The 17395-nt window shown below is 43.3% G+C and overlaps 1 protein-coding gene across 1 annotated transcript in view; it reads right to left on the minus strand.

Annotated features, from left to right (window-relative positions):
• LOC127006426 (uncharacterized) overlaps positions 1-16540 on the minus strand; it is a 50202-nt gene extending 33662 nt beyond the window's left edge. The window contains exon 1 of the mRNA XM_050876378.1: positions 14863-16540. Within this exon, the coding sequence (XP_050732335.1) occupies positions 14863-15520 (658 nt within the window). The 5' untranslated portion in view covers positions 15521-16540. The remainder of the gene's footprint in view (positions 1-14862) is intronic.
• Positions 16541-17395: the final 855 nt, after the last annotated feature.

Below are 17395 nucleotides of genomic sequence, written 5' to 3' on the forward strand. Positions count from 1 at the left end.
GTTACCTTACACCGACACTTTTTGCTTACCAACGCTAATCGTTACCCGTGGTTTTTATGGGCGTGTTTACAGAGTAGTGGGGGAAGTGGCAGAGCCGTGTTTATTAAGGACGAGAAGGAAGGAGAGTGAGGCGAACATGTTGCTAGTTACTTGACGTCTCAAGGTCGTTGTTTCATGCGATTCAAATTTATTGGACGATTTCGTGTTCGGCGAGCAGGGAGGAAAGGTGTATGGCGCGCCAGGGGGATGTGTGAGAAACAGCTGCTGCGTCTCTGTTTGGTGCAGGTCTGACAGAAAAAAAATTATTTATAAGACATTCCTAAAACGACGTACATCTAAGCTAAATAAGTAAATTTGAGAGTGGCTCATGCTTGATTACTCACAACATAACCTGGCCACAAATGCTGCAACTGGCCGCTTATAACAATCATGTCTTTACACAATAATTTGACCGGTGGTTTATGTCACGACAAATTAACATGGTGTGGTGGTGACAGAAACAAAATATGGAGTCAGCGCTGAAAACAGGTTTTACAGTGCGCTGCAATATAAATACAATGTGAAGTTTATACACGGCCATAACTACAACACACACACACACACACACACACACACACACACACACACACACACACACACACCTCCGTGGCGCAACTGGTTAGAGCCCGCTCCGGCCGGATTCTTTCCGTTGACTAGGAGTGGTTACTGCCCCCCCTTGAGCAAGGGGGATGGGGTGTGTGGTGTGTGAGGTCCTTGCAGTACCCAGAGATCGACGATAAAGAGCTCATGTCGGGAGGGTACCTGCTGGCGATTGCGAGTCCTACACGTGATCAGGCCGTGGTGAATTACACAAACACACACACACACACACACACACACTAGGGTGGAGGGGGGTGGGGTTGTAGTGAGAAGGAAGTTGCGTCGCGGGGTTCCGCTCTAAAATCCGGCCGATTGTTGTCATCCATAACAGACCCGCTGCACTGGCTGGTTTGCTTTCCTTCCTTTCTGGATCTGGATTTGGATAATAATGCGCAGGGCACCAGAATAGGTGCATAACACACACCCTTTGACTCCTCCACCTGCACTACCTCTCTTCCTTCTGTCGTTGGTCCCTCCCCCTTACTAATTTGCTTCAGCGTGACATTGCACGTTTTGTTTATTATTTTTTGTGCATATTTTTTTCGCCCAAGTGAACAAGCGCATCACTGACAAAGGACATTTTTATAGGTAGGAAGTGTTTGATTTTTTTTTAAATATATAGCCCTCTGCCTCCCCGCTCAAGCTTCTGCGTTAATGTCTGCATGGGTGAGACCGATCATAGTGCAAGAAGACATTGAATTCCGTATTCATGCAACCGAAACACAAACATAATTTCGTGTTTGTTAACTTAAACGGCTTGTTGACTCGTCATATCCTCATGGGTGAGCCACATCCTTTTCAATGTCCTTGGCTAGTGTAACATTGACATTACACAGGTTTTTGCTGCAGCCCCCAAACTTGCCGGTGGCAAGAATGGTCTTCGTGACTATCGCGTGGATGACCCGTGTTACTGTCCCAGGGAAAACACGCACGTCATAGTAAACAATAGATCGTTTTGTTTTCGTGCATATCAAAAAAGGGACTGATTGATGTGTTTCCCTTGCCTTTCCTCTTCTGAGGTCATCTTTTGACTACTACTGTGAGGGTGTCGCAGTGTCGCTTGTCATAACTGATGTTACCCCCTTACGGCATCGTGCACGTATATATTCTTGATATGTTTATTTAGTGTTTCAAAAGTTATGGCTTCGGTGGATTAGCATATGAATATTCTATTTCAGTACATTTTCTTAACCTTCAACTGTTTCAACGCAAAACCACTCAGATTTCATTTTTGGTTCTGACTTTTGTTCTTGAGCAATGGCAACACTTTATCGAAAAAAACTTAATGAATGCAGTTGATCTTTTTCTTTTTACATATGGCCCATAGCGCCGGTAGGCTTTCTTGATGGGGACTGTTGGTCCGCCCCAGACCGTTAGTAACGTGGAACAGTATTTTATAGTGACGCCATTCTTGCTTGAACCATGCTGCTCCTCGGAGCTTCATTTGATATCTTGAAAGAGTTCCGCTAGAGCCCGCGTTGATAGGTGCTCAGCAGGACAGCATGTGGGTTGTCTTGGCCACTCGGCCGGCATATAGTAGCGGGCAAGACTTGAACCGGGGTCTCCAGAAAACCGCGCCCACACGTTGACCACTAGAGCACCTCCTCCCTGTCCACCACCTTACTTATCCTCAGGTATCCGAAACTTTTTTTTTTTTTTCAAGGAAGAACATCGAAATCACTCGTAATGCCGGTGCCCATAATGTACAGAAGTCCCTTGTTATAAGTAATTTCTTGTAGCCCATGTGAATTATTTAAACCGGAATAAGCGTTTATTAAAACCTCTCGAGTAGCGCTTACTACAAGAATTTTTTTTAGTCCCTGAAACGTAAGTATGTTTATTATTTGTTCGCGTGTTCATCATCCGTTGACATTGTTGAGTTTTGCCAGGCATGAGGGCCGTCACTCTGCCCTGTCCTGCTAAGCATGCACGCTCCTCAGCCTGGGCGGTATAACTGCACCACCACCACCAATACCACCATCTCTTCCACTTCAACCACCACAACCACCACCAACACCACTACTACCAGCACCAACAAAACCAACGCCACAACCAGCAGCAGCACCAACAAAAGCAGCATCACCACCACTGACATCCTCGTCAAATCCACAACGACCACTGAAAGGCCGCGCCTGGAAAGCTCCCAGAAGGAGAATAGTACAGGCTGGCGTCGTGAATGTAGCAATACATCATCGTTATGGCCCTCAACGAGACGGCCCGGGGAAGGTTATAGCGGCGGTCAGACGTGCGGCCACACACGGGGATTCAAAATTGTACTGAGGCAAAGCCGCGCCAATGAGACTCAGACGGCTAAACTTGTAGCCGGCGTCACATCTCCTGGAACATTATTTGATGCGTGGCCCATTGAAGCGGCCGAGACCTGCGACCAGCGACGCTCAACGGATTAGCGGCCGACCCTTGTCCCTGCCGCGCCTCCTCACCCACTGTTTCCTGCGGGTTCGTCAGACGTCAAGCCGCTCTTCGCCCTTGTTAGTTAATTAGTCCTTGGGCAAGACCACCACCCTCCCCCCCCCCCTGCAAAAAATACTGAAAAAGGCTCATCCTCGACTACAGTTTGATAAAATAGTGAACATTTTTGATTAATGAAATACAATAGAAAGGTAATATACTACCCATGCATCCGAAAGCAGAAAAAAACTATAAATAAATTAATAAAAACCACGGAAAAAAAGTTTATCCTGAACCACAGGATAAAATGGCAGAGTAAACTTGGATTTAATGGAGAGCGAGCGGCCAAGGAGTAGAGTGGAGAGCGCCCGAGATCTGGGAGTGGCTTTGCCTCGGTGGAGGCGCTGGAGAATATTGAGGAGAGTCGCGCTGCCAGACTTACTGGGAATCGGGACCAATACAGGGCTCTGTCGCGTAGGACTAGAGCTCTCCTGAGGAGAGACAAGGAGAGGTATGTCAGGGGTCTTGCTAAGGAAGTCGAGGCCCATTTAAATGCGAATGACCTCCGACCTGCTTACCGAGGCCTGAAGAAGCTCCGCTCCAAGTCTTCCTCTCAGGTGAGCGCTATCCGAACAGCTGACGGCTGCCTCGTGTCGGACATGGATGGGCAGAGCGCTCGTTGGGTTGAGTACTTGAGCAGCTGTACATGGCGGACCCTCCACGTGGGAAGCTTCCAGTTGCTGGGTTGCAGGTGGCGGATGCTGATCCACCCATTAACGAAAGCCCACCCTCTCTGGTTGAGGTCAGAGAGGCTGTGGCAAAGTTGAAGGGTGGAAAGGCACCTGGCACCTGTAACATCAGTGCGGAGCTGCTCAAAGCTGGAGGTGAGGCCTTCATCCGTGGGTTGCATGCGGTCTTGACTGCCGTATGGCAGTCCGTCAACGCCAACTCCGGCTATCCGGGCACGCGGCACGTTACCCTGAAGCTGATCCTGCTCATCGGGTTGTCTCTGTAAGAGACAATCCTGAGTGGAGGAGGCCAAGGGGACGCCTACGGAGTTCGTGACTTGAGCAAGTCGATAGATCCTGTTGGGAGGTACTCGGGTTGGGAAGGGGGCCTGCATGGAGACTCGCCCGGAGGGACCCCCGGGCTTGGCGTTGTAGGGTGGGCGAGGCGAGGCGCCCCCCGGCGTATGTCCCCACTGATTGATTGATTGATTGTTGTAACACGGCTCATCTGGAATTAAGCATTACCGAAAAGCATTACGCAAGACCACCATCCAGACAACCAGCGACCGGAAAAGGCTCATCCCTCTTCTACCACGACATAACGATATACCGAACTCCGATTTAGCTTAGACGTGTTACTGTCATAGCAAACTCCAAACAATAACACACTGCAGAAAACAAACCTGAAATCATCCCAGAAAAAAAATAGGTTCGTCATGCATCGCGAGATAATAAAGATCGAGAACACGTTTGCTTAATGGGGTAATTCAAGACACATCTCCAAGCCAACGCCAAACCAAAACACATCACGTGTTTGTCTAACCACGCTGTAGATTCGCAGTCGCCAGTCAGCACCCTCCGCGACTGAGCTTGGAGTTCAGGAATGACGGATCTACGGGTACGGCTAAAACTTCACACCCACAAAGCCGGGACGCGGGACACAAACCCCGGCTGACACCAGTAAAATCACTTCACCGACGCGAGCCATACCTCTTTATTACAAAAAGGTTAAATTAGTAACAAACCTTTACATGAACTAGAAAGAACTTGACAGTTAAGAAAGTGCGTCAAGCTTGGACATAATTTCGTCAACAAGACACAAAAATAAAGTTAATCACGCGACCATCAAACTGCCTACCTTGTAAGTCTCATTAGTCTGTCAAAACAAGCGTCGACCGTGCGGTAAACAGGATGATGCGCCGTAAGTGGAGGAATCAGAGAGCGCTAATGTTTATGATCTCACCGCCGATCCGATATTATGTCTAAAATTGCTTTTTCATTACCGACGATGGATAAGAATTTGTCTAAAGTTTGTGCGTCATCGGTGGACATTTTTAGCATGTGGGAGACTGCGGCACGTATATGGAGAAGGGTCGATACCGAAAGGGATCGTAGAGGAAGGGAAAGAAACAGCCCAAACTTGATTCTTATTTGAAATCAGCCCAAGGTGGCTGATGATATGTTGATATTTTGAAAGAAACTAATAGGCAGTGAAAGAAAAAGAAAAATAGACGGAGAGACTGACAGGCAGACAGACACATACATTGAAAAAAAATAATCTTACACACACACACACACACACACACATACACACACACACACACACACACACACTGGAGAACGAAGACGAAACACTCACAGAAAGAGATCCAATATTTCAATCCGCTGGAAATTAGCAAATCTGACATTACGTAATGATGCCACTGCTGCTGTAGTTATTGAAACTGTATTAATTGTAGTAATAGTAGTAAATGGCGGCTCTGACGTAGACAGCTCGCTAGACACTGATGCTATGTCTCCAACTGACCTTGCGTACCGTGCCTCTCACACCCTTCTCTCTCTCTCTCCCCGTGTCTCTCTCTTTCTCTCTCACTCTAGTATAAAAACAAATATGTTTTTTATGATTGATTCTCTACCTGTGAGTGAATACAAAGAAATTTGTACAACACTTGGCAGAGTTGCCACCGCGGCGTTGTCAGCTCAAGTCAACCCAACACACCGCAGTTGCCAGTTGCTCTGCCTGCTTTAATTATCGCATTTCTGCCATTTTTGGGTGTGTGTCTGCCATCTGCCATACAATATCAGCCATATGGCATAATTATGATAAAATATTGAGACTGTACCTATATATGGAATGCCAGGACCGTCAAGCAAATTTTGATGCGAGTCATCCAGGTGAATGGTGAGGTTCCGCTGGGGATGGCCAGGAGTGGGAAGGAGTGGTCGCTAAGAACATTAAAATATTACACTTTGACCTTATTTCCATACCACCCAAGGGGTAAAGAGTCTTGGTGCATTTTTTAAAAGAGGTTTATTATTATTATTATTATTATTATTATTATTATTATTATTATTATTATTATTATTATTATTATTATTATTATTATTATTATCCATTGTCGTGCACCATACTCCCCGAATGAGAGTACACCCCCACTTTTCTCGCACACACACACACACACACACACACACACACACACACACACAGACAGAGAGAGAGAGAGAGAGAGAGAGAGAGAGAGAGAGAGAGAGAGAGAGAGAGAGAGAGAGAGAGAGAGAGAGAGAGAGAGAGAGAGAGAGAGAGAGAGAGAGAGAGAGAGAGACACACACACACACACACACACACACAGAGAGAGAGAGAGAGAGAGAGAGAGAGAGAGAGAGAGAGAGAGAGAGAGAGAGAGAGAGAGAGAAAAGGGTGTGAGAGGCATGGTGTGCGAGGTCAGTTGGAGACGTGGCAACAGAGTCTAGCGGGCTGTCTACGTCAGAGCCGCCACTTAAGATTTGCTGGACATAGTAGTAGTAGTAGTAGTAGTAGTAGTAGTAGTAGTACGTAGTAGTAGTAGTAGTAGCAGTAGTAGTAGTAATAGTAGTAGTAGTGATAGTGGTAGTGGTAGTGGTAGTAGCAGTAGTAGTAGTACTAGTAATAGTAGTAGTAATGCAAACATCATACTCGGTACCAAAGTCTACTGCTACTATTTATGTTATAGCTCGTTTCGTCCCATCGAGGGTCTTCATAAGTTTAAGATTCACGTGACAGATACAAGGTTATTTTTTGCAAGCCTAACGGAGGGAACCAGAATCATAAGGTTTGTGAGAATTATCGAGCTTGTATACAGACTTCGCGTGAGACTTCATGACAAGATGGTTTTCGACATTCATGGAGAATTAGCAACGACAAAATGTAATCCTCCTGATACTATAACAAGTGAGCATAAAGCATTTTGAAAACCAACGAGATTGTAATGTGGTCCTCCCAAAACGTTGTACGATTAGGATACTTGACAGTTTATATAAAAGAGCGATGTAGTACCTCTATTCACGAAGTGAGATAATTCAGACAATTAATTTGTCAACGGTTGTAAAAAAAGAACTCTTCGGTCAATCATAGCTAGAAATATCTGTAACCACCTCCGGACACATAATCTGATTCATGACTCCCAGCATGAGTTCATTAAAAGTAAACCATGCCTGACTAATATTTTGTCGTTTTATAAAAAAAGGTATATGAAGCGATACATAGGAGTAAGAAATATCATATTACATATCTCGACTTTCGTAAAGCATTGTACAAAGTTTCTCACCAGGGGGTAGCGGATGAATGGAATATATCAAACAGATGGAAACATCATGCCTTAAATGGAAGTTAGAGAGCTTCATGAATGAGAAGGGAAGTTGGTGAATAACCCGTTCTCAAGAGATGCCATGTAGAGGCCAATGGGCCTCTCGTGGTCGCCGAGCATCTTTGTGTATAATTATTCCCTTCTGCATAATGCGAAAGAGATCGGAGGTTACGATGATAATTGCATAATAATGGCAACTTTAATATCAACCAGACTCCTGGTGCGAATCTAATGATATGAACCTAAGCATTTTCGTCACTTTGATTGGCCATACACTACCTCTAAAGTAATGAGACAGGTCCCCGGTGATGAATGAACAACGGCACTCCCATTTCCCCTTCTGGTGTCTCTATATAGCAACTCGAAGCATTGTTCGCTCGCCTGTCTGCCCGGAGCTGCATGGTATCGCTGGTTCAGTCGCCACTATAAATTGTTCATGCTTGTAAAAAATATTACGTAGTTTATTATTTCCAAGTATCGTTTAATGGTTAGTATCTTATTCGCATTTCCTGAAACGAATGACTCACATTCTTCGCCCGCTAAATGTATTCTTCCTCTGTCTCAGTATAGTTTAAGATACACGCTCTAGCTATTCTTATCTGCACCACTATTAGTTTTCCTTGATTTCGAGCACACTATATGATTTCTGAGATCCACTCCAGAATATTCGTCACGGTATGTAATGATGCTCTTCCTCTTTTTGAATTTCACTGACGGTAAACGTCCTATTATTTTCTATCTGTACTCACCCTATTCCTGTTTCGTTTATTGTTTTCTTCAGTAGCATATATCGGTTACTTTTCAGATGCATAAAACTGATGTTTCTATTATGACACTGGTAATCATATGGCAAAATTCAGGCAAAATTTTATGGTAATGTTTTTTCATTAGAAGTCATAATTTTCTAAGCAAACTATTTATATTTTTACTTTATTTCAACTAGAGTAAGTCACATCCCGAGTCCCTTGAACGTGTGGCAGCTACGTGGACCGTGACATTAATCATCTATCTGTGACCAAGTATCTTTCAAAGGTCATACCATATTCATTTTTTATCTGCTCCAATTATTTTCTCACTTCGTTTTCAGAATTATTTAATAGGATATAACAAAAAGGACATTTTTTTATTGTTCTCCTTTAGTGTTGTTTTTCTTTTCTTTTTTTTCTTTCTCTGACTAATATAATTATTTTGCCTTCATTCTTTTTCTTAATCAGAATGCCTTAGTAGACGTATGGCTCCGCAATCTTCTTTGCAATTTTAATTATATTGTTCCTTTATTCGTGTCGCTACGTTGCAAACCTCCAGTACATAATGGTGCACGCGCTATTCGTTTCCACCGGCGTGGGTCCTGTTCCCCTCTCCAGCAGGGGCCGCCGCGTGTCCTCCCACTCACAACACAATTTTCGCGCAGGCTGGGACAGAGAACACAATAACTTTTCACCATTCTAATTGGACCAGAGACAACCTCTTGATTTCTACTGCTTTAAAAGTCATCTTGCATTTCCCATTCGAGACATTCCCGTTCACTTCACCCGAAAAATGAGAGGGAGGGAATATCTACGCGATGCTTGTTATTCTTCTGAAAATTAAACGGAAAATTCTAATTTTTTCATTCCGAAATAGGTGTCCCTTTTATTACTTGTAACCTCTTGGAAATCGGTGACGTGTGTCTATCTACTTACGCCAAGTGTGTGTGTGTGTGTGTGTGTGTGAGAGAGAGAGATAGAGATAGAGAGAGAGAGAGAGAGAGAGAGAGAGAGAGAGAGAGAGAGAGAGAGAGAGAGAGAGAGAGAGAGAGAACTTCATATATTAGCCCTAGACAAGAGGTTGCGGTCAGACAGTCCATGCAGCTTCCTTCCCATACCGATGCTGGCGTCTCTTCGTCCCCTCGCCAGTGTTGCGTTGCCTCACCTTCACCGTCACCACCACACCGGAAATTACTCATCTGAACTTTTTACGTGCATCGGACTTCGCTTTTCACACGCTTCACATTTTTTCAGTAACTAATGAACAGAAGGCAATGTCCGATGCCCGTACATTTTTTTAACCTGAAATACTTTGACATCGTCCTTAATATCTTGATAGTTTTCATTATGTAATTCTCTTTTCAATGTCATTACACTTTTTTTTTATATATATTAACCATCATCGGCATAATCACGGACCCAACGTGCTCTGCCGCTCTTGTTAGTGTACGTCATCCCGCTCCGCCAAGTGCTCTAATTTCATTCATCCACCTGCACCTTTGTCTGCCCTGACTTTTTCTACAGCTTTCGGTCTGCCATTCTCTTACTTTGGTTATCCAACTGTTATCACTTCTACGTGTTTAGCTCTGCAAAAGTCTTAATCATTAGAATATTTTCAACATTTGTCTGTTTCTTAAGCCATGATCTCGTTTTCTATCTTTCCAAAGCTAAATCAAACATTCTTCTCTCAATCCCTCTTTGTTCACCTCTTACCATTTTTTTCCATTTTTTTTTTTTTTTTGTGAAACGTTAGGTTTCTAAAGCATATGTGATGACTGATACTGACTACATTTTTCAATTCAAGGCCAGTAATAGGTTGCTACTCATGATGTTATCACGTTCAACGAGAGCTTAATTCACGACTCGCAGCATGGGTTCACAAAAGGTAGGTCATGCCTCACCAATCTCTTGTCCTTCTACAATAAAGTATTTGAGGCGGTTGACAGAGATGAAAATTATGATGTAATCTATCTTGATTTTAGTAAAGCGTTTGACAAAGTTCCTCACCAACGACTGTTGCTTAAATTACAGGCTCACGGAGTAGAGGGTAAAGTTTTGAACTGGGTCAAGGCGTGGCTTAGCAATAGGAAGCAAAGAGTGCAAATCAATGGTAAAAGATCTGACTGGGGATGTGTTACGAGTGGGGTCCCACAAGGTTCGGTATTAGGTCCACTTTTGTTTATTATTTATATCAATGACTTAGATACAGGAATTAGTAGTGATGTTAGTAAATTTGCAGATGATACCAAGATCGGTAGAGTAATTGAGTCGGATCGGGACGCTAGTATTCTCCAAGGTGAACTCAACAGATTGTATGACTGGGCAGATAAATGGCAGATGGAGTTCAATGTAGGGAAGTGCAGTATTCTGAGTGTAGGTAGGAACAACCCCTCACATAACTATTGCTTAAATGACACTCTCATAAGCAGGTCTGGGTGCGAGAGGGATTTCGGGTCTTAGTGAGCTCTGATCTCCGTCCAAGGGCACAATGCATTCAAGCTAGAAATCGAGCTAATAGGGTACTGGGATTTATTTCAAGGAGCGTAAGCAACAGAAGCCCCGAAGTCTTCCTCAAACTATATTTAGCATTAGTTAGACCTCATCTTGACTATGCGGTTCAGTTCTGGTCACCTTACTACAGAATGGATATCAAAATGTTAGAATCGGTGCAGAGGAGGATGACTAAGATGATTCAGGGGCTGAGAAACTTGCCATACGAGGAAAGACTCAAACAGTTAAACTTGCATTCTCTAGAAAGGCGAAGGGTGCGTGGAGACATGATCGAGGTTTATATATGGATGAAGGGCTTTAATAAGGGAGACATTCATAAGGTTTTGTTGGTAAGAGAACCGCGTAGGACACGAAGTAATGGGTTTAAACTGGATAAATTCAGATTCAACAGGGACATAGGCAAAAATTGGTTTACTAACAGGGTGGTGGATGAGTGGAATAGGCTTAGCAGTCATGTGGTGAGTGCCAATACAATTATCACATTCAAAAATAGACTAGATAAATTAATGGACAGCGATATTAGGTGGGGTTAGATACACGGGAGCTTAGGGTCAAAGGAGCTGCCTAGTACAGGCCTACCGGCCTCTTGTAGACTCCTGCGTTCTTATGTTCTTATGTTCTTATGTTCATTCGGATTATCTCTGATATTCTTTCCGTGAGCTGGGTTTTCCCTCACTGTTGGTCATTGTAGACCTGCTGCCAATGTAATAGGACCATCAGCCACGCAAAGTTGCACCAACACCCATGAAATCCACTGCGCTGCATTTCCTTTTGAAAACAAGAAATTAAGTTTTAACTGAAAACACAGCAATGAATTTGAAGAAATTGGCTGGAGCAGCGTGTTGCGATTTTTTTTTTTTTTTTTTTTTTTTTTTTTTGCGTTGCACATAGTGTCAACGGAGCTGTAAAAATTTCTGAAGTCTAAAAAAGGGTGCATTCGAATAGCAACTGTAAGACAACTTAAAGCAGTGGCCGGCGCAAAACTGTTAGTGGCACAAGTGGATTTTCATAGTAATGTCGTAGCCTGTAGACTTTAAAATATGAATCAGTAAAACAGAAGGAATCAAAAAACACCCACGATACATTTACGAGGGCAGTTTGCTACAAGTACACCGCTGCATGTGCATATGTATAAGAAATAAGATATACAAAGTGTCAGTAATCAGTGTCAGACAGTAAAGAAGAAGAAGAAGAAGAAGAAGAAGAAGAAGAAGAAGAAGAAGAAGAAGAAGAAGAAGAAGAAGAAGAAGAAAAAGAGCTATTTCCTTTATTATAAAAATAAAAATAAAAAACTACTACTAAAAATAATCAGCATCAGCAACAGGCTTCCGGTCACGTGCCCAACGGACATCTCAGCGACGGACATTTCAGCTAACAAACAGCCGTTTGACCGAACGGACAATACACCGAACGGGCAATTAGCAGAACGAGCCCTTGGTCGCATGAATTTCTGAAGCTCTCTCCTTTATTTTGTTTGTTATTTCCTTTTGTAATATAGTGGCTCTCTGCAATGTAATTGTTTTTATAACAAAGGGTAGAAATGTAACTTCGTTACTTGATTGGAAAATAGTTATTGACCTTTCAATAAAGGAAAAATAACACTGATGATAATGGAATCACATTATAAAAGAAATGATAAAACAATAGAAATTCATTATTGCATTTAAGCAGAATTTTTATTCAATGTTCTTTAATAGTTAAAGATTTTGTCATCTTCCTTATATTCTCAGTGTGAGTTCAGTCTCGTGTTTAATATCTGGTATTCTTTTGTTCTTTCAAAACCACTCAGGTGCTGCCTGCCCCGTTGTCACCGCCCACAGCGGCTCCTCTTCTCTTAGTTTTGAAACAAGACGGCCAGCGGCGGGGCGGGCCACTGTCATCCTCTGCTCAGTCCTTCTGTGCCGTCCCTCAGGAGGCTGTTGTCCGTGGAGCACCTCGTGTGTAGGTGATGAAACGGAGGAACTTTTCTCGGAGTTTTTTGGTTACTTTGAAGCGACATGGATTAGTGTTGTACAGTTGCAGCGTGGAAGACGAAGACCGACATTTGAACTCAGTGTGTGGAACACGCTGGAGAAAACACACACAAAGTAAATCTATTCCACACACCGCAGACTCTTAAAAGGAGGCACAGAGGATTTATGTATTGTGTAGAGGACAGTCACCCATAAATCGTTTTCTGTTTAGTCTCAAAACTTAAAATAAAGAAAGCTAGATGTCCATTCGACTAATTATTGTCCGTTCTGCTAATTGTCTGATCGCTCGATAGTCCGTTCGGACAAATGGCTGTCGGACCCTTCGGCCAAAAGTCCCTCAGTGAAATGTCCATTGGTTATCTTTAAGGACTCATTACTATTACCATTATTATTATTATTATTAATATTATTATTATTATTATTATTATTATTATTATTATTATTATTATTATTATTATTATTATTATTATTATTATTATTATTATTTGTAGTAGTAGTAGTAGTAGTAGTAGTAGTAGTAGTAGTAGTAGTAGTAGTAGTAGTAGTAGTAGTAGAAGTAGCAGCAGTAGTAGTAGTAGTAGTAGTAGTAGTAGTAGTATAAATAGTAGTTATAGTAGAGTATTGTTGTCGTTATTGTTATCATTGTTGTTGTTGTTATTGTTGTCAGTCAACATTTTTTTCAATAACGTGTGTGTGTGTGTGTGTGTGTGTGTGTGTGTGTGTGTGTGTGTGTGTGCCCTAATACCTTTGGACTCTTCTTATACCTTGAAAAAATACATTGGAGCTCGGCAGCCGTTACATAACATTTCAAGAAGCTCGAAAACGATAAACGATACAGTTGTGAGGCGAAGGGATTCCAGAGCCTACTGTGTTAATCGTGACGCCAGATAGAAAAATAAAGATTTACTGTGTGCCGCGAGGGTAGCTTTATGACAATGAAGTCCTCCCTGACGCGCCGCCCCGCCTGTCTGATAACTCGAGGGCCCCGTTATTGAGTCTGGAGCAGCACCCGGTGTCCTTCAGGGCGGCGAGTACTTTGTCTCGTATTTTTTGTCACTTTAATATTTGTAATTTATCATCACCATGCGCCTGACAAGCTCGATCTGAGGAATACTCGGCGACGGGCTGCAGCTCCAGACACAACAAAGGGGAGCTTTATTTATTACAGATGCGGGGCAGCACGTTTGGGCGGGATGCGTTATGTGATGCAGCGACCCTCCCAGCGGACAGTAAATTTATATATGCTTTCCATCTGCCGTCACGATCAGTACTGAGCAGGCTCCGGTATCCTTAATTCCCTCTTACAACTGTATGGTTTCCCGTTTTTCAACTCGTAACGGGAAGCTACATCTGCTCCTCTGGTTTGCTTCTTGAAAAGGTCATGTAGCGGCTGCCGAGCTCTAATTCAATTATTCAAGTTATACGGTGAGTCCAAGGGCAGAGTAGCCATCACTTCCATGTTTCCACGCCTCTTAGTGCTGTTACGCCACATGCTACTGTCATACCTAACCTATATCCCTTTTCTGTATTGGATCCAAATATATAAGATGTAACAAGATGTCCTCAGTTTAAGTTTATAAGAAAGAAAAGTATGAGAAGTTGAGAAGTAGTAGGAAGAGACTTGAAGTCGACGGGAGCATATGAGAAAGAAGAACCGTAAAGGGAAGAATAGGAGAGGAGGAAAGGTCGATGGGGATCAACAGGGAAGGGAAGAGATCCTGGTTGTTATCGTTTACCAACGGCTCATGAAAATCCAACCAAACCAGACCCTGGCGCCCGGCAGCCCCGTGACGCGAGCAGCGGAAAGCGACACACCGTAAAGGAATTCTCTCCAAGACATTGATAAAGAATATCTTTACCAGCATCCCCAGCATCATTATCAACATTATCAACATTATCATCATCAGCTGCTGCATCACCATATTCATAACCATCAAAATAATACTGATAATAATAATAATAATAATAATAATAATAATAATAATAATAATAATAATAATAATAATAATAATAATAATAATAATAATAATAATAATAATAATAATAATAATAATAATTATTATTATTATTATTATTATTATTATTATTATTATTATTATTATTATTATTATTATTATTATATTCTAAAAATCTTCATTATTATAATTGTATTAATATTATCATACTGTACATAATTAGAAGGAAAATTAATCCCATCATCAACAACAACAACAACAACAACAAAATAACTCACTTTGGTTGGCCGGGAAGCGGCAGTCTCCCGCCGTGGCTGCGGCAGTACACCACCACACCACCAGCGCCGCCGCCCACAGCCACGCCCACGTCGGGGTTCCTAGGAGTCGCGTCCTTAGGCGTGGGGGTAAACGTCTTCCTCCCGTCTCGTTGAACCAGTTCCAGGAGCGGCGGTGACGGCGGCTGGGCAGCGCGGATAATCCTGTAACATGAGTGTGAATGCTCGCCGGCGGGGCAGACAGGTCGCGAGGTGGTGCCCATCGGCTGCCGGTGCCGGAGATTTCACCATCAGCGTTCCTCGGTTTTTCTTTGCAGAGATCAACATTTTCCTTTAGCTTTCTCCCTTTGAATACTTCATGTGTGTGCTGGCGCCCTTCAGTGGAGAGAAAAGGCGACTCGGCAGTCACAAGAGAATCGTTTCCTTGTTCTTGACATGAAATAAATGATATCACCTCTTCATCAGTGTTGTCCTTTATTCTTCCTGCTCCAGGAACACCCAAGACCCGTGCCTGTGTATACAAGGCAATTCTAAGCTTCGTTTCTCTCGAGCAGCAGCCGCGACTGGCTGCATGGCCGGGGCCGGGGCCGGGTGGCGGCACTCCGGCGGGCAGCGTGGCGGCGGCCCTCGGCTGCTCACTGCCGCCAGGCGTCCACCACATGGCTCCCAGTGTTTTTACACAATTGCTTTTTGTTGAATATTTCAGTGTTCTCTCTTACTTCAAGCGTCATTAGGGTGCAAGACACATGATGGCTAGTCACTGAAAGCATAAAGTCTTTACGTAAATGCTCAACGGAACATTCTTTAATCACTAATTCATTCCTGGATGTGAACTTTTAATTAAAGTTAGTGAGCGTCAAGAAGGTCTTTCATATATCTTTCCGTCAGTGAACAAAGATGGATTAAAATTGTCCTTTCTTCCAGAAGGCAAATTGCTTATATTCTGAATTCCCGAGTCGCCGAGACAATAGTACGAGTTGTTTTTCTTTTCATGAACACCTTGTAAGCCCTAACGCCTTCCTTGGGCTTCCAAGGATGCAGGACTGTGGTTGATATGAAGTTTACAAATATTATTCAGAAGCGAATTTTGTTCAACACTCTTGGAATGGTTCCAAAACATGGATATCAAAAAAATAAAAAAAATGGCACTGTAAAACATTATGAAGAAAGCAAAAATATCATATAATTGAATGTCTCTCAGATCTTATGTTGAAGGAATAGCTTTCTGGCTATCAAACGGCCATGGTGAGATTTTAGTGGCTACTCACACCCCACCGTGTCCGCTCAATTACCAGAAATCTACTCATTTTTTATAATACCCGAGATTCGTACAAAACTAAAATAATTGTGGTCTTAATTTTGGTCACAAGGAAGCATGAAGCGATAGGCCGAAGGAGAAGGAGGAAGAGGAGGAGGAGGAGGAGGAGTGTTATTAACATTTCTTTGAGAGATAAAGGTTCTTGATTGACCTGACCTATGTTCGCTTACTGGATGTTGACGCTTGTCCTAACTATCTGCCTTTTCCTGTGGACTCACTCAAGGAACCCAGAGAGACACAAGACAACGGATCTCTTGGGCCTGGCCTGACTGACGATACCATGAATTCGACGAATTTTAAGTTCACCACTGGTTTGAACATGGCAGAGCTGTCTGTGCTTTGAAACTTTTAGAGGATGAAAAGACTTACACGACAGCATAGTGTACTAGTGGCCGCCGCTCAGGCCTCAGGCCTCGTCCATCTCGCCAAGCTGAAGGAAAAAGGAGCCTGAGCAGCTGAAGCCACTCTTCTGCCTATGAAGCAACGCGGTGCTTGGGCAGGGTTCTTAGTTTTGAGAATCGCTTGTTATTTTTCCTTGTACTGAACTTTGTCTAGTAATTACAAAGCCGCCATTCGCAGGACGCAGGCAGCACTTGAGATGACCGATGCACGGGAGTCTGTTGTCCTACACGGATGAATCTGGGGAAAAAGAAAAGCATAATATATTTGAGTCCCTAAACAACATCCCATATACGGTATAACAAAGAGAGAAATCAATAGTGCTTTGAGGTACATATGATTTGTGGAGGGTAGCACAAAACATCTTTATAACTTGCGTAATAAAATGAAAATATAATGAAATGAATAGTAAATGCAACTGCCTTAACATCACAACTTCTAATATACCACCATCACATCTCCCACATCGCTATACTCAAGTCCCGGCAACGTAACAATCCTCGCTTTGTCTCCACGGAGCATTCATGCTTTCCCTGCCTGCCAGAGACCCGCCAGTCCTCGTCGTCAGGCCGACTTGGTCGCCTAGATTTCGATCGCCGATAGAGTCGGTCTCCCACCATTGCTCCGCTCTCCCTAACTGGCCTCCCTCTTCACTCTCCCCATGCCTCCTCGAGCGTCTCTCTTCCCTCCCTTGCTTGCTATTTACACCTTGCACAGCCCCGCCACCCACCCGCCTCACCTCCGTCCACGCCGAGTGTCAGGTCAGCAAAAAAGGAAGATAAACGCAAGAAACAACATGTCGCCACTGCAGCCAAGGAC

The sequence above is a fragment of the Eriocheir sinensis genome, chromosome 32, assembly GCF_024679095.1.
Source record: "Eriocheir sinensis breed Jianghai 21 chromosome 32, ASM2467909v1, whole genome shotgun sequence".
In the NCBI taxonomy this organism is placed as follows: Eukaryota; Metazoa; Arthropoda; class Malacostraca; order Decapoda; family Varunidae; genus Eriocheir; species Eriocheir sinensis.